This window comes from Colletotrichum aenigma (assembly GCF_013390185.1).
Source record: "Colletotrichum aenigma strain Cg56 chromosome Unknown KSG_Cg56_contig06, whole genome shotgun sequence".
In the NCBI taxonomy this organism is placed as follows: Eukaryota; Fungi; Ascomycota; class Sordariomycetes; order Glomerellales; family Glomerellaceae; genus Colletotrichum; species Colletotrichum aenigma.
The window spans coordinates 3069667-3089546 of NW_023500912.1; the positions used below are offsets into that span (position 1 = coordinate 3069667).

Consider the following 19880-nt stretch of genomic DNA (forward strand, 5'->3'; position numbering starts at 1 on the left):
TGCGGAGGATAGACGAGAGGAGACGAGTGTTTCGAGCATTGTAGCGTGTACCACTTTTGTACAACATCACGAGATAGATGTCAAACCTGTAGACTACCCCCGGCATCAAGAAGCCGGAGGATTCAATACCACTATTCAAGAGTCAATATCGACATCACCGACAACTTGAGTTCATGGGGCCATGTGCGAAGAGTCCATTGCGAAAATATCGTGCCTTTTCTATGTACATGAGCGAGTCGCCGCTCGAGCTCATTATTAGCTCCCAATGCCAAATCCATCCTGATGTCGAGTCGAAAGAAATAAAAGAACCAAGGAAATAAACCGCAAAGAAAGGGTGGAGGTGAACACCTCGCGGTCCTTTCCGTTATCCATCCGTCCATGAAAAGCAAGCCGTTATGCCCATATCGTGGCATCTTTAGGTTCAAGAAGAGCTCTGTTGGCTCTCGATCCAGTGCTCCTGCAATGCCCTGCCTGCTTCTTTGAAAGCATGATTTCTTTGATCATGCTTGTGCGCCCTTGTCGTCTCAATTCTCCTTCTAATAATGATGCTGGCAAGCATCCAAGCGCCATTGTACAACCCAATCCTTACCCATATCCTGTATTATATACTCTCAATCATGTTGCGGATGATGAGGAGGAGGGGGTGTTTCGGAGTTCAGAGAATCGATATTGGTGTTTTGCTGAATCGAGCTGTGCTCGTAACTCGGATGAGCAATGTGGAATAATTACCAGAAGCCGGCCTCTCCCTTGCCGACCTCCCGCCAGATGTAATGCTCCCACGTCTTTTTCATGCTCTTGACCGTGGCCTGACGTTGTCGAGTGAGCATTGGATGGTCTGGGTAAACGCCCTTCAAAGCTGCAATCTCGTCCGCAACGTCCAGGAAGGCGGCTCTACCCGAGGCGCGGAGAATGTCGTACTGCCGGTCCGGTGACACAAGGGCCTCTACAGTCGGGAGCCTGTAGTGCCACAGGAAGGCTAGCTCACGATGGCCGCTGTTAATCGCTGGGTCCCTCACGAAAGGATTTGGAAATGTCGACGCGAGGACATTGTTCAGGTCGTTGTTGGGGATCTGCATGGTGGCAATATGGGTCTGCTTGATCATATCCTCGTCTCTGTTGAACAACAGATCATCGACCAGATCCCGCTTCTCAAGAAGACGATGATGAGTTTGCCCGTCCAGCTTCTTCTGAAGCTCGCAGATTCTGCAAGTGCGCTGATCGGCGCGGCGAATTTTCATCTCCTCCCGGAAGAAGGCCGTGATAAGGCTGTAACCACAGGAATCGCACTCATAGGGCTTCTGATAGTAAGTGTCTCTCTTGTAGAAAGAAAGCTTCGTACCACAAATGGACAAGAGCACTTGGTCCTCCAAGTCCTTCTGGATCTCCTCGTCTAGCGCTTCCCAAGTGACCGGGTCTTGGATAGTGTCAATGTACACCGTAAGGTTGTGCAAAAAGAGGGTCATCGCTCCTGGTCGCATCGGGATGATGTCGATGAATTTGCGGAATTCGCGGTGCTCCGACACCAGGTCGATGCCCATGGGGACGGCCTTGACGACGGCCATGAAGACGGTTGACATCACTGCCGACGGAATATTGTTGTATTGGATGCCGTCGAAAGAAAGCACCATCGTGCCCTGGCGGCCGGTGTCGGTTCCGAGCCACGTCTTGGGGCGGAACTGGAGCTGAACAGGGTTCTTTTCAGCCTCCTTCGAGTTGACATGAACAATGTCCAGCAGCTGCACAATGCTGCTGAAGTGCAGCAGCTCGCATTCGACTATGTCCAGCTTGGTCAGACTCTTGCAAGCTGACAGGACCAACTTGGTGACCCGGAGGTCCAGTCCAGGGACCTCGTGGAGGCGGAGGCAATTGAGATTGGCTCCGTACTGGTGCAAGGACCGAACTGTCATATTGTTAGCTTATTACCCATATCAGGCGCAATGTGGAAAAGACTCACGCAATGGGATTGTGCATGTAGCCTCCCGTAGATGATGATGAGTCGGAGCTCGAACGGCCACCTGACCAAGGCTTTGCTGCTTGGCGCTCAAGTGACGCTCGATTGTGAGGAGCCGACGCTCAGTGGCGTAGTAAGGAGCAAGCTTCACAGTCATGGCAAAGCTGCCCGTCTGGCTTTCGGCCCATGCCCACATCCGATCACGATTGTCATCAGACTCCCAGAGCGTGGGAATACCCGTGATTGGGGCTGCCAGCGCCAGAAGATCTTTGCCAATCACGACAAGATGCTTGTGAAGTCCATCACTCACATTCTCTGGTCTCTCTGGCATTTGGACCAGAGTGTACTCGGTGAAGTCGCAGAAACTGAAATTTCTGCTTGGCATGTGGAAGCGAGACTGTGACATATTAGTATTGGAGGACATGAAGACTGAAAAGGGAGTAAAACTTACTACACTTCTGCTGACGGCTTCCTTGAGAGCCTTGGAAGTGCTAGCCAGACGTCCGATGTTCTTCGCGTCATGAGACCACAAACTCGATATCAAAGCAGTCGCACCCTCGTAGTTCGTATCCAAGAGATGCACCAATATTTTCTCATACTTGATTGTCTGTTCCGTGCCCTGAGAGCCTTGCGACACGAACTGCGACTCGGCATTTGGGGTCGGTCTCGATCGCAGCGAGTCCCATTCTTCAACAGATGGCATTCCATCTCTCGAAAGCTCAGGCAAGGGTTGGGAGCCAGCGATGAGCGTCGTGACCTTTTTGAGCTGCTTCTGGTACTGCTCGTCGTAGGTGCCGCCCACCACAGGATGGCAGGGGCCCTGAGGAATGATCAACTCCAGGTGACTCCTACCCTTACGGGGTTTCTCCCTCGCGGCCAAGATTCTAGCCAAGTGACTCATTTTAACTATGTCTGGCCGATGAGGATGACGATGAGACTGCTGTTGAGTAAAAGACTGGCGGGCTTGAAGTCGGCTTTGGGTAAGTTGATGAGCTGGAGTAGGAAGGTCGCGAAGAGAAAGCGTGTTAGGGAAGACCCAGGGCCGAATGGAAAGGCGTACAGGTTTCTTGCGCTGATCCAGAAGCCAAAGTCGGGGATGAGATTGTATGTCCTGTGGATGGACTTGAGAGGTTGCCACGGGAAGGAGCAGTGAGGCTTCTGGAGAGATAGCTCACGTAGCAAATGGGAAGGAAGAAGCAGGCGCGAAGCAAAGCAATGTGAGTCGCGGAAGGTAGAGGGGAATAATATCTGCAAACCAAAAAGGTTATCAGTGGGTGGTGGTTGTAGGAGAAGAGGTTGAGTAAGGCAAGTTGTGTTGGGGGGGGGGGGGGGGTTGGTGGTGATGAAGAAGAAGGGAGAAAGCGAGACGGGAGGTGAAAAGAGGAGATGGTTTTATAGGTGGCCGGTGGCCAGGTGGTTGTGGAAGGAAGGAAGGACCAGATCGCCGCACGTCAGGAATGCCATTCGGTGCTCTCGAGAAGTCTCTGAAAGGAAAATAACGTACCTGTAGTCGGGATGAATGCTGATGTTGTAAGGATACTGCGTATCTATGCGGTTGCTCGGGGCGACGCAGGAGAAGTTGGGACGGTATCGTCTGTTAAGGAAGGTGGTGCCGCAAAGCCTTCACGATCTTGGGAAGGCCGAGCAAGTGTGTTCAATGATGATTAGGAATAAGCTGAAGCTTCTTCTTGTGTTGATCTCGTCGTTGTTTGTCGAGATGGTAAGATGTCTTGAGTCGAGTTTGACCGTGGGTAGATACCAGGAGAGGAGAGGAGGGCTCTTTATACCTGGGACGACTGAAGAGAGGGCAAGCGATACCGTACGGGTTCGTAACGCGGAAACAATCAATTGGAGGTCTCTTGCCTTGATGGGTATATTTTCAGAAGAAGGAGGTGAATACAGATGACTCTTGGTCAAATGAGATCAGTCGAGGAGTGAATATCGTTGGACGGTCTGTTTATATCACTCCTGACGAGTCTGTCGAAGATGGGATGAGGACGCAGGCAGGAAGGGTTGGTTGCACGGGTTGGCTGGCAGCCTTAGGTTTGCCAGAGCTCTGCCATCAGGGCAGCGATGAGGGGGAAGGAGGTCCCGGAAGGGAGGTCCTTATGGTGATGGGGTGGTCTCAAGGTTGTCTTCACGATGACATCCTTCTGATCTTCTAACTTTCGGAAAGACTTATAGAGGTAGATGGACACTTGTCGGGACACTTTTGGCCTTGAGGGCGAGGGCAAGGACTGGACTGATACTTGAGGCCACGGATGAACCAGAAGGGCCACTTCCACAATGGCATTGAGGCGTATACATCGGTCTTTGTGACAGACAATAGGCATGGAGTGGCCACGACGAGGTCTTCTTTGATTGAAAGAACGGAACTACGAGACAAAGAACTGTGTACTCGAGGCCTCGGCAGGCTATTCATTGGAGTGTAAAGTATCGATGTGCTCATCTTCAATGCAGAGCTGTTCGAGGGAGCTATTGCCGTCTTCGTGAAGACCTCCTGCACCTCTAGCCAGATTATTGAAGGCGACAGGGAGATCGTCTACAGTCTCAATCAAGAGGAGAGCGACAGTCAAGGTGTACTCTCCTGCTTGAGTAAAATCTTGCCTTACTGGCATGGATCACATTTACGAAGGCACGTAATCAAGGTAGATATATCATGGAGCCTTCCTGCCCGAACTGGGCAGGAAAAGCGCAATCATCAGGGAACAACATCTCGCCTTGAATCATGAGAAGTCTACTGGTATGAGCCGAGATACGAGAAAGAACGATGCGCGAGCTCCAAAGTGGTGGAAAGCTCCCGAGGGACAGACGATTCTATGACGTTCCCAAGGCAGCTGGTGTTCACATCAACGCCTTCCACCTCACGATTTGTTGGCATCTCGAGGGATATTTCAGACGTCGACAATGGCAATATAATGCTAGCATAGTAATATCACAGATGACGAAGAACGATGGCAATCCACACGACCTACTCTAGCCCATGGTTCCAGTAGCAGACGTTGGTAAGCTCGATGAGGCTCATTCAGGAGAATCTCACGCCCCCAGGGCAACTAAGATTGGATTTAGGACGGCAATGTCAAAAGCTCGGATGGAACTGAAGGAGCCAACTTTCTTCAAACCACAATCTATGGCAGCCAGTCATACAAATGTACAGTCAGCGGGCAGCCAAAGGCAGTTGATCCAGAGAAACGTAGTTTAGAACGATGGCCCTCTCAGCTTGCCAAGAACTATCCAAAATCGCTCAGGCTTGTCGGGACACAATCAAAGCAGCAGATTGAAAGTAACTTCAAAAGTGGCCCGGATTTCATTGTTCAAGATCGCGGATCCTGGGCCAAGGTTAGAGCCTGTAATCCAAGACAGCCAGATCCTAGGACGACAGAGTCGAAAGCCGCAAAGCCAGAGGAACGTGCCGTCTGACGGTGGCTTGACGACCTCCTCAATGAGGGTGATAAGAGCTGTAACCCCTATTGGAAGCACCGGGTCGAAAGACAACAAAATAGCATCTCACAGATGACGCCAAATTGGCCACTAGGCCGGATGGTACGGTTGGATGAGCCTTTGGGGGTGTTGAGCGGCACTGTCGGCGACGAACGAAGTAATTAGGAAGGCCCAGGAAATGGCAAGACCGCTGACGTCGTGGGCATACAATGCGACATGCGCTCCATGGGACTCATGCGCACTCTCCGGTGCAGTCGATGGCGGGCACTTGACTCGCCATGGTGCGATGGATGCAATGAGACGCGGATCTAGAACTCTGCGAGGGGGAAGAAGCCGAGAGGGAAGGCTGCATCATGTGCATGCCAAACGGCGGGGCTTGCATGAACGTTTTTGATGTGTGCCGGGCTTTGCCAGCCATGGTGTGCAAGACATGAGGATCAATACCGCAATTGTGGTGTCGAACCCTGGGCGGACCAGTATCGGAGGCCGTCACCGCAACTTCGTGCGAGCGAGCAGATGTCGGCTGCGAAAATCAGCCCCGAAGAGGGTTGCGGCAGCAGAAGCCGGCGCAGCGAGCCACTGGCTTTGACAAGGAATACGGCATTAGCATCAGGCGTTGGAGAAGAGGTTGAGACTTTGTCCACCGCTGTGTCATCAGAACGACGGTTTTTCGGTGCCCGAAAGACTCAGAATCCGAAGTATTAGCATCACTGCTTGGGTTTAGCGGGCAACGGACGTTGGAGATTCTCTTTGTTCGGGACAGCCCCTCAGCCTTGAGAAAAGCACATGAACGTTGCCCAGCAAGCTACTCAGCTTGGAGCTCGGAGGAAGGGGATGGGTTCGGGGACAGGCACTGGCACGCTGGCACTTTGGCAGACCCGGGATGCCTTGGCAGCGGTTTTGCCAGCATGATAATCCGGACTTATCATCCAGGTAGACTTTGGACCAATTGTGGCGGCCTCACTCCCTCTGCAGCGGAATGCCTGCCTTTCTCCATGTGTCTCGACCGGCCCCCCACCTGCGTCAAACGAGCAACTGGTTGTTTCACTTGCGACATCGCGGGCATGGCGGGCTAGTGAGTACCAGCTGACGATAGGTGTCCAGTGATGGGGTTGAACAGCTCACGGCGGTGGTTGGTTGTGTTCACTACGATCGACCGGATCTTCGGTGTGGGTTATCAGAATAAGCTCCGACGAACTGCGCAATCGTGGCGAAATAATGCGTGCTGAGTTGGTATGGTTGCCGATGTTCTTCTGCTCGACGGGTCTGCCGGTAGAGGCCGTAAGCCGGGTCAACGCGGCCAAAGTTGGGGAAGCTCTGAGGTCGTGGGTGATCAAGTTCAAACCGTCGAAACTGCGTTTGATCAAGCCGACAACGAGCTCTTATCCTAGCACACCGGAATCGTCGGGGGCAAGCTCGCCTTTCGTTGCATGAAGCTGGCTTCGAAAGTGCCGGTGTCAACCAGGGACCGGCTAGGGCCTTTCTTCGTTTTCCCGGCCGGTAACGGGGCAGCAGCTCCATGTGGCATGTGCTGGCTGCTCAGAGTGCAGGCTAACGGAGCAGCTCAGCCGAGCCGAGCAAGCCAAAGGGTGTCGTGGGCTTGCCGTAGTGTAGCAATGTTTCACTCCGCAGGGCGGCCTCGAGCTACCCCAAGGCCGTCTGTCTCAGACATTAGACGACGGCATAGGCGGCCAATCAACCGGCGACGGAGGCTTCCCCAGACGGAGGTTGCTGGATGGCTGATTCAGACGTTCGTGGCGATGGGCAACCAGAGCCAAGCACAGCAGCAAGTTGAGAGGGTTGCATAACGATCAATCTCTGTCTGTGGTGATGGCGGTCGTTCGACATACGACACGGCGGACGGCGGTGCCACGGAGCCAAGAAAGTTGCAAAACGGCCGGGTGAGGACGGCATTCCAAACGGCGGGCCCCACTGTCCTGAAGAGGAATAAAGTGTGATCATGCGCATGCGCAGGAAAAAGACAAGGAGGAGGGGTGATCTGTTGACTATCACCAAATGCAGCCGGAAAATCCCACAATCAAGCAGGAAAGGCGAGGGGAAGGATGCAGCATGACTGTCCGCTGCAACGAGGCCAGTCCATCAGGGTTCGTACCTTGCCTTGCCCTGACTTTTCCGTGTAGTGTACTGCGTACTCGATCGAAGTAGCTGGTGTGATGTGTAAGTCGCCCTCAACGTGGGATGACGAGAGTGGTGGGGATGGAGACCAGATGGGCCTCGACAAGAGGAAGAACAGGGCGGGAAATCTTCAGCCCAGCACCAAGAACCAAGAACCTTGGAAACCATGAGCAGACTAACGAAGCTTGTGGAAGCAAGGCAAGAGCGACCGGCTGGACCGCAAGACTGGGAAAGAGTGACTTGAGAGAGGGAGGGTGCGATGATGTCTCTGCTGTAAGTGACCTTCCCGCCGGTACCTCGATGTAGACGGGGCCAAGATGAATGTTCCTGCCTGAACCTTGAAACCCGACTTCCAATTTTATCTTCACTTGCCTCGTCTGCCAACTACACCGTACCTCCTCCCCCGCGAGGGAACAACGGAACCTACTCGGTAGACGATGGCGAATGACTGCCCAACGCATCCCACCGCCCCAACGTGACCTTACGTAAGGCAGACACTGAGCAGGGCGCGTGAGTGTCATCAGATCACGATCCGCCGACAGAGAAACCCAACAAGATGCAAGATCCTGATCAACCACTTACCTACTCCCGCCGTCCGTCCGACGTTGCTATCTCTCGACACACACCCCATCCAATCAAACGAGCCGAGCCACCATCTGTTCTTTGATGGGTGGTGCCGCCCGCCGCCGCTGCAGATTCACCTGCTGCACCGCCATGCCCTGTCAAATCATGCCTACCTGGCAATCCGATACGATGCCTTCAACGACAGACACCATTCCCAGCCAGGCTACCCGAACCCTTTCCAAGTTCCCTCCCCCAACCTCCGTGCACCCCCTCCGGTCATGTGTATCTGTGACTGCAACGACGGCCCGAATTAATCAAGTGCCCTTTTTTCTGCGCGATGCTGCAGTTCGTCAACCTAGATTAGGGAGATGGCGACATGCCCTGCAGCGAGATTGAGGAGAAGATGACGATGTCGCCATCCAGCCAAGCAGGGCTGTACGTGGTCTGATGAACACCTTTTCTGCGGTCCGCCGAAGATCCCATTTACCAACTCTATTTCTTCATCTCGGTCTCAGACGAGCTGCTAGTCTGCTGGTAATAGGCAATAATATAGCCCGTGATCTCCAGACCCGGACGAACCTAGAATACTTCCGTCCGGCTCGCCTGGAAAAACCCACCCTTGGACGGGGCCTCAAATCGAAACCACCACCGATCTTGAGTTCGACGACAGGTCCTCGTCCGGCTCCGAAGCCTCGTCCCACGCAGCGATGAGCTGTTCTCCGGCTGCCGGGCCTCTCCCTGGAGCCCACCGCCAGCGTGACTGGTCACTGCGTGGGGCCCGAGATGGAAAATCTGCTGCGAATGCGACCTGTTCACTGTCCGACCCAGGTCGAAGAAAAAATAAAAAAGGAGAGATGGGACAGGGATCAGCTGACAGGGTTGTGGGGGGAGTAGTCATGAGGAGGGATGTACATCGTACGCGCAACCAGCACCTGGCAAAAGGCAAAGGCAAACAAAGGCTTGTCGGTGCCCATTTGACGGCATAATTCAACAATGATTTTGGCTTCGGCCATCGTCCCCCCTTCCCTGGACGACGTCGGATCGCATTCCACGAGTGGCTCCCACGTCCCAATTCAACCGCACAACCCACGGAACTTCCAATGGTTTATTGAACGTATTGGCCGTCAAGAAGACCCTAGAGCGGACAAACCCAAGCAAGAACAGGCCGGAAGCCTTGCCGGTCCTCTCTCTCTCTAAGGACAAGCCCAGATGGCCAGGCTATGCTCGCGCCGTTCAGGGGCAACCGCATAATAGTCGAGCATGACTCTCTGAACTCTCATGTCCTTTCCGGTGGCTTGCTTGCGTCGTCAACCCCCTCATCCCGCCGCCGGCCGCCTGCTGTCTCCCGTCAGGCCGCGCCGTGGACACTCGTCGTACCTTGCGTAAGGTTAGGTTAGGTATGTTCTGTAAGGTACAGGACGAAGACAGGACAAGGACAGCCCGTGCCTCGGGCTGACTGGGGATCAAACCTCGTTCACCATTCGGGGCACAATCCTGCAGGTTACGCTTCAGGCGGAAATGGGCCAAAGTTGGGTTAAATGGGAGATCGCGATGGTAGCGCCGCCGCTGGAACCCCGAAGCCAATAGTGGCCGACCCGGACGGTCGCCCCAAGGCTCTTTGTTGAAATGAAGCGCCGCCGTGTCCCATCCAGCGAAAGTGTTAGCTCGGCAGCGGCCGCAATTTACCGTCCCTGCGCATCTGCATCTGGCGCCGCCCCCCTTCCGTGTGGTTGAACCCACCAGCAGCAGATGGGCTAGGTACGCCAATATCCAAAGTGACGGACAACGGGTTTACGAGCCCACGAGCCTCAATAGGGCCACCAGTGACCAAGGGACCTGCTAGACTCGTGCGGTAGGACGGACGGTCAGTGTCATGCCTTTGGGGAGTCCAGACGGTGTCGAATGAATGAATATCGGAGGGGGCCTTGGGGGCTAGAGTCAGCCTCGCGCATCTTGGCAGGTCTGGACTGAAGAGATCTGTCTGGACGAGACGGGAGTGATCGTTCGGGGCCGCAAATGTCGGACGAGTTGGCGGCTGACCGCCAGAGTCAGAAGAGCGGCTATTTCCAGGGCGCATCTCAAGGACCGGAGGGTGGAGGCAGATTTAATGTATCCTGTTCTTGCGCTATAGTCCTCGAATCTGCGAAAGGAACAAAAAAAAAATAAAAAAATCCCCGTATGTATCTCTGATTTTTGCTTGCTGCGCTGATCATGAGAGACAGGGAAGCCGGGCCTCCTACCCCCTACATCCCCGTCAGTCCCTGTCGGCAGGCTTGCAGGGGCTCTCTGAGAGAGAGCAAAGAACCAAGACTAGGCCTGGCGGCAACTAGGATTGTTTGGATCAAATATGCGGAATGGGTCCAAAAGTCAAGGACCCGGTGGATCTCCGATTGATTGGTAGTGGCACAGTGTCGGGCGGCTTTTGTTTCTGATTGTCATGAGAGTGGTGTCTCTCTCTCTCTTCTCGTCTCCGTTACGGTAGGTGGGTCTCCCAATCGTGCTGGCCTCAGACGAGTCTTCTTTGAACGACTTCTCCTTTTTTTTTCTTGCTGCTCTTGCTTGCCTGTTACGATGGCAGGACAGGTATGCAGCCGTTCTCTCAACGGTTCAAGGGTCAGGCTGGGTATGCAGTATCCGTGGACGAATGGCAAAGGAGGTATCGCGCCATGCCACACATCTTGGTTCTGCACCAGATACAGATACGACACGCATCGTAAGAATTGCATCCGATCCGCGGGACCAAGAACACACGCCACGGAAGGCAGAGGCCGAAACGTTCTGGATAGCTACGTCGCATATGTCCGTACCGACCGCATAGTATTAGATAAGTAGCTCGTTCCATGCATCGCGAGAAGGCAGAACGGCCGTTCCATGGGGTATCCGTGGACGGGACAGTCTGTGCTGTGTTCAATACGGGATATTCTGAGGGTTAGACCCCTCCTCCGAGATGGCGAGCGACACGCACACGGACAACGGTGGACGGTGACTGGCAGGTGGCGGACAGTTCGTTCGCAGTCCTTGCAGAGGAGGATATCGTGCCTCTGCGTGGAACGTACATGATGCAGCTGCAGATGGAGTTGCAGTCGTCGCAACGTGTGTGGGTGGTGGTGGTGTCCTTTTTCACACGATCTACCAAGTACTCGTAGCGAGACATCTGCGAGTATCTCTTCTTTGACCGCCGCATTTCATTGCCCGACTCAGACGTCTTGCGACATTCCTCGAGGGGAAAAAAATTCTCCTGCGCAGGCTGGCTTCTTGCCAATGAAGCGTCAGGATAAGGTGCGCGCAGCAGGCTTTGGATCGTCAATACCCGCTCAGGACCTTCACTTCACCTATTTTCCTTGGCCTAGCAGCAGGTCTGGCCTGAGTCACATGGTTTTAAAGAGGATGCAGCTAGCAAGCTAGCGGCACATCTCGAGGAGGAACGGCGGCCCAGTCACTCGCCCCCATTTTCTCCATCGTGGCCCTATGGCGTGGTTGGTTTAATAGGGGACCACCTTGGCTCCTCAATTTTTTGTGGTAGATTTTTATTTTTTGCTTACCCGTTCGAGGTCCCGCCTCTTGTCGTTTTCGAACCATTGTGGATTCTGGGCCAAGTTTAACGAAACGAGTTTGTCTCTTGTTCCTTTTTCTGAAAAGTGACCTGACACTTGGGCCGGAGGAACAAAGGCGCCTGTCGCAAAATGCCCGTAGTGAGATGGACCCCTTCCCCTTTTTTATCCTAACGAGGAGGAAAGGAGGGTTTTCTTTGGCGATCGCCTTCTTAATGTTGGAGTCGTGGGCAACGGTTTTCAGGGAACGGTACAGTCAGCGGGTGGGAGGCGAAAACGGCGATGCAGTCGACGGAATGCCTAGCCATGCCGGCACTTGGCCATGTGCTCTCATGTGGTAGGGCAGAGGACGACGGTCTGACAGTGGGGGATTGGCGCACATCGTCCAAAAGGTGTGTACACGTAAGTAGTGGTGGTGGTGATCTATCGGTTCTGTTTCGCGCTCATTACGGCGAGAATATGCCTAGCAGAACTAGATGCAGCCCCAGCGCAGCCTGTGGGAGCTGTCTATCGGGTCTCGAGACTCGGGGATTCAGTACTGTCCCAGCAGATTCAGTGCCGTGAGTGCCTCGAGCGGCGATCTCATCAGAGCTGTCTCGACGAAAGGGCGCGATATGGGCAGTGGTGGTGGGATGCGTGCAGGACCTACATCTCGTGTAGGGTACCTAAGGTAGCGGCTAGAGGTGGGCTCCAGTAAGAGTGTGGTTGCCATGCAATGCCTGGCCTGCATGCAATGCACGGGAATGGAGTGCATCTACGGCACCCCTCGAGGTGCAATGACGTCCGTCATGGGCTGGCTGCAGGACATCACGCGAGTCTGGCCGGAGCTGATGCGGTCTCGTTTTGGGATTTTTCTGTGCATTTATGTGTTTTTTGTCGTATTGTTTCGAAAGGGGCTTCCAGACCGCCGAGAGAAGGACGAAGAAGCCGCCAGCAGAAACAGTGTCGTGTAAAAACTCCCAAGGGCCGCATGGAATGGCATCGTTATCCGTCCATCCGCCCCGTTCGCCTATCCACTTTCGATCGTCGCGGCTTCAGTTTCTGGCCATCGAATGTAACGGTATCCGGTACAGAGTAGACGAGCATGATGCGCTGTTGTCAAAAGGAGGTGAGCGGGTAGCAGTCGCAGAGTCGCAACGACAAACATGTTCAGATACATGGCTGAGCCCACAGTGCGAGTAGTCTGAAGACAGTCCATGGCACGCATCAGTCGATGTTGATGGCCGAGGACCCTGGGTGGTGGTGCTTCGGCATCCCAGGCGGTTTCTGACCTTAATTACACATCCCGTTGGTGATAAAACACAGCAGCGAGCAGGTCTGCGTCTGCCGTGCTGCCGCCGCCGCAGCGAGACTGCGAGAGGAAGAGAGTGCGGTGGACGAGGGCGCCCCTTTACTTTGGGCTCCTCCGAACGGTACCTTATCTTGAGTGGGCGTCCAGGCCCAGGTCCAGGTCTGGGTTCAGCGCGCATCCAAATCACCCAGCCATCTCCCGTGGTCCACCTCGTGGGAGCTGTGTGGTTTGTGGTGGTTTGTTCGTCCGGCCTCGTCAAACGGCGAGACGGTTGGCTGCTAGGGGTTGCTGGGCTGACGGCGCGTAAAAGTGTGAAGGTGCATCTGGCACTGCTGCGACCACCCAGCCTTTTGCATTCATGATTCGTATGGTGGTGGTGATAAGGGGCTGAGAGCTGAGAGCGAGAGTCGCATATACGGTATCCGTAGGTGAGGCAGGCCAACAAGCAGAGAAAAGCAACTTTTTTGCAGATTGGAAGAAAAAAACGAAATAGGACGGCGACTAACGTCTGGCAATGGCGGCCAAAGTGGATCTCGCATGGCATGTTCCCGGCCAAGCAGCAGGGTCCAGGCAGGCGCACCCCTCGCCCGTCGTCGACCCCTGACGCTGGCCGTACTGTGGAAAGGCTCGCTCTGAGTCGATGGGTACGTATCTCGTCTCCCGTGGTGGATGTGGATGTGAATGTGGATGTGGATGCGACGGGTCTTGCAATTTCGTCCTACTCGCTTGCGTGCAGCACGGGCCACGCCTTTCTCGCACCTGGCCAACAACGACAGGGAAGGAGCTACCTGTGCACACTCTGAGCAGCCAGATGTCCATATGGCCCCACTCGCCAATTAGAGTACCTGCGCCAATGAGAGGTACATGTGCCAAAGTAGATTTCCCACGGGACGTGCTCCGTCAAGTACCCTTTTTTCCTTCCTCTTCCCCTGTCGTTCTGCCTTTGCTGCCCTTTTTTTTCTTAGCAGACGATGGACACATATCAAATTGCATCTGAGAGCGCAGCCAGTGAGTGTGCCGTTTGACACTGACTGCTGTCTCTGCTTGCCTGCCTCAACGATAGGTGATGCCAGGGCCGCCACAGCGAACCACCACCGGGAAAGCACCACCCACCCCCCTCCCCACCAAAAAGTATCCGTACGGGACGGAGACCTCACCTGCCCATGCCTGCCAGTCGCACCTTCCCATCGTCGAACCTCACCTTATGCCTTCTCTCAAGACTCACTAGACAGCTGCTCTTTCTGCCCACGGCGGCAAACCAGACAACAGACATCCTGCCGCAGGGAACAAACAATTCCAACAGCTTCTGCTACTTACCGTAACCTCGCTCGTGACCGTTTCATACCGTATTGCACCCAACGAACACTGCTGCCCACCTGAAGCTCTCCCGTCGTCGTCGTCGCACCTGTCCTCCGTCTCGTCTTTCTTTCTGCTCGAGGTGGGCTTGTGCCTAAGGTACCCTGCCTTCCTCTTTCCCATTCAACGGGCGACGACTCACACTGAACCAGTCATTTTCACTCCCTCATCCCTCCCTTCTCTCTCTCTCTCTGTGCTCTCCCCACGCCCACTCACTCCCACTTTGCACACCACCCACCACTCCCCCTCCTCGCACACACTCCTTGGACGCTTCTTTCCCTGCGCGCACTACGCAAGGTAGCCCGGAGAGCCACTCATCAACGGGGCCACGCCTCTTTTCCCTCCTTTCGCAAGGGACCTTGACTGGACCTGACTGGACCTGGGCCGTGTACCGCGTACCGTGTGTCTGAAGCTCCTCTCCATCAAACCAGGCCTCCTGGCAAGGGCAAAAGCCGCCTCTTGTCACGCCTTTTGCAATAAGTAGCCCCAGCGTCCCGCTCGACCTCCCGTTTTACTTTTCTCCCTTTCCCGTCTTCCCTCTGCCACCATTCACAGGTCTTCTTTTTTCCTGCCATTATTCCCAAGAGATCTTCTTGAATCCTAAATCAAGAGATCCTTACCCACCCCCGAACCAACGACCATAACAGTACTTTTATTAGTACTTTTGATTTACACCTTTTCATTGTGATACCCAAGTCAACTTTAAGATACCCAACTCCCCTTTTCTTACAACACCACATCAACACAATGGCCGAAGAACAGAAGCCCGTCGAGGTCAAGGAGACTGCTCCTGTCACCACCACCGACGCCCCCGTTGCCGCCGAGACGAAGCCTGCCGAGACCACTGAGACTCCCGCCGCCCCTGCTGCCACCGAGGAGACACCGGCTGCCGCTACCGAGACCACCGCCGATGCCCCCGTCGCTGAGGCTGCTGCCGCCACTGAGGAGGCCAAGAAGGAGGTCGTCCCCGTCGAGGAGGGTACCCTTGAGCACAAGGGCCTCAACTTCCCCAAGTAAGCCCGTCTAAATCGCCCAGACTCGATCTCACAATCTTACACGTGCCTCCTAGGAACTTCATCTACTCCAAGGAGTTCTTCTGGTTCGGATCTGACGCCGTCGAGTCCAAGAACCTGTCTTCTTACCTGAAGACCGAGAAGTCTGCCGAGACTGCTCACCACAACGCCGCCTGGGCCTCTCACACCGGCAAGGGTCTCCTTTTCTTCGGTGACAAGACCGCCCCCCAGGGTGTCATCAACCTGGTATGAATACAACGGCTCATCGCGAGTATTGAACAATCAAGCTAACAATCTCCCAGGCTGATGCCGCCGAGCCTGCTGCCGATGGCGCCAACAAGTTCCACTTCACCGCCAAGGGTCACAAGCACGTTTTCAAGGCCGCCAACGCTGAGGAGCGCGACAACTGGATCTCCCAGCTGAAGATCAAGATCACTGAGGCCAAGGAGCTTGCCTCCACCGTCACCGAGACTGAGGCTTACAAGACGTCTCTCGAGAGCTTCAAGCCCGCCAAGAAGGAAGAGAAGAAGGAGGAGAAGGCCGCCGAGGCCCCTGCTGCTGATGCCGCTGTCGCCACTGAGACCCCCGCTGCTGAGGCTGCTGCTCCCGCTGCCACCGAGGAGTCTGCTAAGGAGACCCCTGCCGTTGAGGAGCCCAAGAAGGAGGAGCCCAAGCGTCGCTCCGCTAGCCGCAAGCGCGCCTCCATCTTCGGCAGCCTGCTGAGCAAGAAGGAAGAGTCAAAGAAGGAGGAGAAGAAGGAGGAGGAGACCGCTACCACCGAGACTCCCGCCGCCGAGGCTGCTGCCCCTGCTGAGGCCGCTGCTGCTACTGAGACTCCTGCTGTCGAGACTCCTGCTACTCCCGCCGCTGAGACCCCCGCTGCCACTGAGGCTGCTGTTGAGGACAAGCCCGCTGAGACCCCCAAGGAGGAGAAGAAGCCTGCTCCCCCTACCAAGCGCAACTCCATCTTCGGTGTCTTCGGCAAGAAGGAGAAGAAGGCTCAGGCCGCTGCTGAGGCTGAGGCTCCCGCGACCCCCGCTAAGGAGGGTGAGGTCACCCCCGCTGCTGAGACCGCCCCTGTCATTCCTCCTGTTGAGGCTACCACTCCCCTCGCCGTCGACGTCTCCAACCCCAGCACCGTCCCCGTCGAGACCAAGGAGACCACTCCCGCTACCAACGGCGAGACTCGCCCCGAGCTGAAGGCCGAGAAGCGCAAGTCTTCCCTCCCATTCGGCTTTGGCAAGCGTGACAAGTCTCCCGCTGCCAAGTCCCCTGCCCACTCTGACAACGAGGAGGGTGAGAAGACCGAGAAGACCAGCGCCTTCTCCAAGCTCCGTGCCACCATCAAGGGCCGTGGCAAGACTGCCGACAAGCCCGCTGACAAGCTCGAGAAGACTGAGGAGAAGCCCGAGGAGCCCGCTGCTGAGGCTGCCAAGACTGAGGAGACTCCCGCCGCCGAGACCTCCAAGGCCACCGAGGAGCCTGAGAACAAGCCCGAGAACGTTGCTTCTTCCACTCCCGCCCCTGTCACCGCCGCCGCATAGAGTGCTGCAACGAGTTCGAAGGAGTTTCCCCGCAAGTGGAGGTTTGAGTACAGCTCTGAATGACCCAAAAAATGAAACAAAAAACACATACAAAAATTGCACGCATCGGATCGAAATCGGAGGGAGAGCAACATCACGTGATAACTCATTTCACTTGGATGGGTTTGTTCGGGAATCGGATCTGCATTTCAAGATACCCCGTCAAGACTGGTTCTACCTGATACCCTTTCCTATTTCCCTCTTTACAGCACACGCATCGGAAGGCGAAATTCGGCGGGAGGTGATTCCGTTCCACTTTCAGTCTTTTCGAATCATTTCCTGTCTGTTTGGCTTTGCTTTGTTTTGTTTGTTTTTACCAGTATCGTGCTTTGATGCTTTGATACCCAGTTATACCCGTCGCTCCAGACAAGAACACGAAAAAGAAAATATCCACGACAAAAAAAAACGAAGAAGCCTTAGGTCGACAGGATGGACGGACCTTATTGCGTTGGTTCTACTCTCGGGCTGGGGTTAGGAATCGTCAGACTCGAGTTTGGAGATGTTGTTGGTGGAAAAAGATTGCATGGAACCGTCTGTGCCATGCCACTAGGGCTGGTATCAAATTGTTCGCATTCACTTAATACTTAATAGAAGTTCGTTGCGTCTGCATTCTGTCTGTCAGTGTAATGTGCCTCGTGACTGAATGTAGTGAGTCAGTTCCAGGTGCTCGGGGCTCCTGCGCTCAAGCGTGCTTCCATCTCTATCTCGTATGCGTCTTTGACGTTTTGACATGTGCAAACGGTCATGTCGTCGATCCTTGGCGCGCATGTCTAAGCACCCGCATCCCCTCCCAACCTGAGATCTCGAGTTCCAGAAGATCAATAAGCGTGAAACGAATGCTACGCTACGTTTGACACGATGGTGATCTCACAACAGGTCCAACACCACATTTCCATCGGCCGCATTGCGTTGGATGTCGCCTTCCCAGTTTGGGATGTGCTTCAGGAGACTTTCCGGACGGCAAGGCAGATTTTCTGTCATGGAAGGATTGTAGAATTTGAAGGTTTCGATTGCAGGATGCTGACTGCGGCGTGCATACTGCACGGCACGGTGATTACGTACGATATATCTGCGTCTGACTTACACAGTATGCGTGCGTGCAGGAAGATCAGACCTTGCCCTGTCTGTGGTTTGCGGCGTTCGGGGTTTAGATCTCTCTTTTGCGTCACTCGCGTTCGTATTACCATCCCCTCCTCCTTTCTGCAAAGCTGAAGAGGTGAGGCGAAAGGGACGGGTTTTGCGCCTGCAGGTTGAGTACGATGGGTGGTCACGAGACGGGGCGATTTTTGGGTGTTTGAAGTTGTATGCAACCCAGCGTTTTGGAGACGGTCATGCTCCCCGATAGAAGGTGTTTCCATTTTCGGATGAGAGCGAAGGACTTTGCAGATCAACACGAGCGGTTGATGGAGGTTGTATTCTATAATTGCTCCCAAGGCGATGGTGATACGTCGAGGTGAGGCGAGCGGTGTTGTGTTGGGCAGGGATGACGAGGGACGAAGCATGGAAAATCGCGACCCCTCAAGGACAGAGCTTCAATGGGAAGTCTTCTTGAAATGGGTAGTCGGGAGGACGGACGAACGGTGGGTTGGTGCTTTTCCCCCTTGCCACGCAAAAAGACATTTGGGACTTTTCACCCCCTTCTTTTGGAAACGGTGGTGTGTTTGCGGCAGAGAAGGTCTCGTGAGCTTTGGACCTGGAGGGAGGGTTGGTGTTCGTCACTAGGCCTCTGCGTTCGGTGGTACAATGCGAGATGGGTTTGGTACTTCGAGGTGAGGTACTCATCCTACTCGAGGGACTTTGCTTTACTGGTTTTTGTGTGCTTGGGCAGCAAGCTGGGAAGGAGCTGAAGGGAAGTTGGGACCTATGGATGAACCGAGTTCAACTGGACTTTTTTTCGCTGAGGAGGAGGTGGATGGGCACGGTCGTTAGTTAGCACGTGTGATGTTCATGTTGTGAAATGGGTTTGCGCTGTTGTGATGGCAGAGTTTAGGGATTATGAAGCTTGGAGTGATTATGATGTCTTCTCAGAGCCCCTGCTGTACGGTTGTTAATGGGCTTTGGGGTGCATTCTTCACCCATAATTCCGAACAGACTTCTTAGACGTCGTTTTCACTCGAACAAGCGGGTCGTAGTCGACTACAGTCGGAAATTTTCTATCAAAGCGGAACTGCTTTTCCTCTAACCTCCCAGACCCATGTGGGGTTTCCGTCATCAAGCAATCAAGAAAGCGTGGTGTCCAGAACCTCGAAAGTGGAGAGGGTATTTATGTGGGTGAAAAAGGCCACTTTACCATGCAGTAGTCCTGTGGGTTTGTCGTTGGGCTCTGTATTAAGGCTCGGTGGGGATTGTTGATCGTGTGTTTCCGTGGTGGAGGTGGGCGTGACGTGTTGATGATGGGGAGCGGGAGAAGGTCCGACTTGCAGATTTGATGAATGGCGGAGAGTCTTAGAGTCGGGATGGGAAGTCTTCATGGTTCTTCGTAGTAATTTTTCTACTGTGTGCGATTGTCGCATATGGGATATCTGACAACATGACCCACATGAATGATTTTGCCCCCAGCATCATCGTGAAGCGGATTACGAACATGCCCCAAATCGATAGTGCGCTGTACTCATATCTCGGCGGTATCGCATCATAACATCCCGAGCCTAGTTGATGGCTGCTTTATCTTCTTGCCTTGAGGCTACCCCGATATCGTCAAGTTGATGAGCCTGGAGAATCCCAAAGCCACGATCCTGGGGATGCGTGCCACCAATAGAACGGGTTCTGGATCGCCGTCGGATGTATGCTTAAAGGCAATCCAGTCCGTTACTTGATACGTCGCCACCATGTCAAGATAACAACATCAATGGTCCACGGAACTATCGCTGCGCCCGCTTGCTTATTTGACCAAAAATAACCTCTCAATTTTCATGGCGATTCCGGGAGTCTCTGCGACTCCGTTCGTGTAAATCGACGTTAGAAAGGGGCTATCATGGAGACGGGCCAACATGG

The 19880-nt window shown here is 54.4% G+C and overlaps 2 protein-coding genes across 2 annotated transcripts; one reads left to right on the forward strand and one right to left on the reverse strand.

Annotated features, from left to right (window-relative positions):
- Positions 1 to 725: 725 nt before the first annotated feature.
- CGCA056_v009854 (uncharacterized protein) lies at positions 726 to 2852 on the reverse strand (the record flags this gene model as incomplete). The annotated part of the gene is made up of 3 exons (XM_037325101.1): positions 726 to 1900; positions 1955 to 2348; positions 2403 to 2852. 3 exons carry the CDS (start codon positions 2850 to 2852, stop codon positions 726 to 728), a joined length of 2019 nt encoding a protein of 672 aa, XP_037176312.1.
- A 12185-nt stretch (positions 2853 to 15037) lies between these two features.
- On the forward strand, positions 15038 to 16847 carry CGCA056_v009855 (uncharacterized protein; the record flags this gene model as incomplete). The annotated part of the gene is made up of 3 exons (XM_037325102.1): positions 15038 to 15303; positions 15360 to 15549; positions 15606 to 16847. 3 exons carry the CDS (start codon positions 15038 to 15040, stop codon positions 16845 to 16847), a joined length of 1698 nt encoding a protein of 565 aa, XP_037176311.1.
- Positions 16848 to 19880: the final 3033 nt, after the last annotated feature.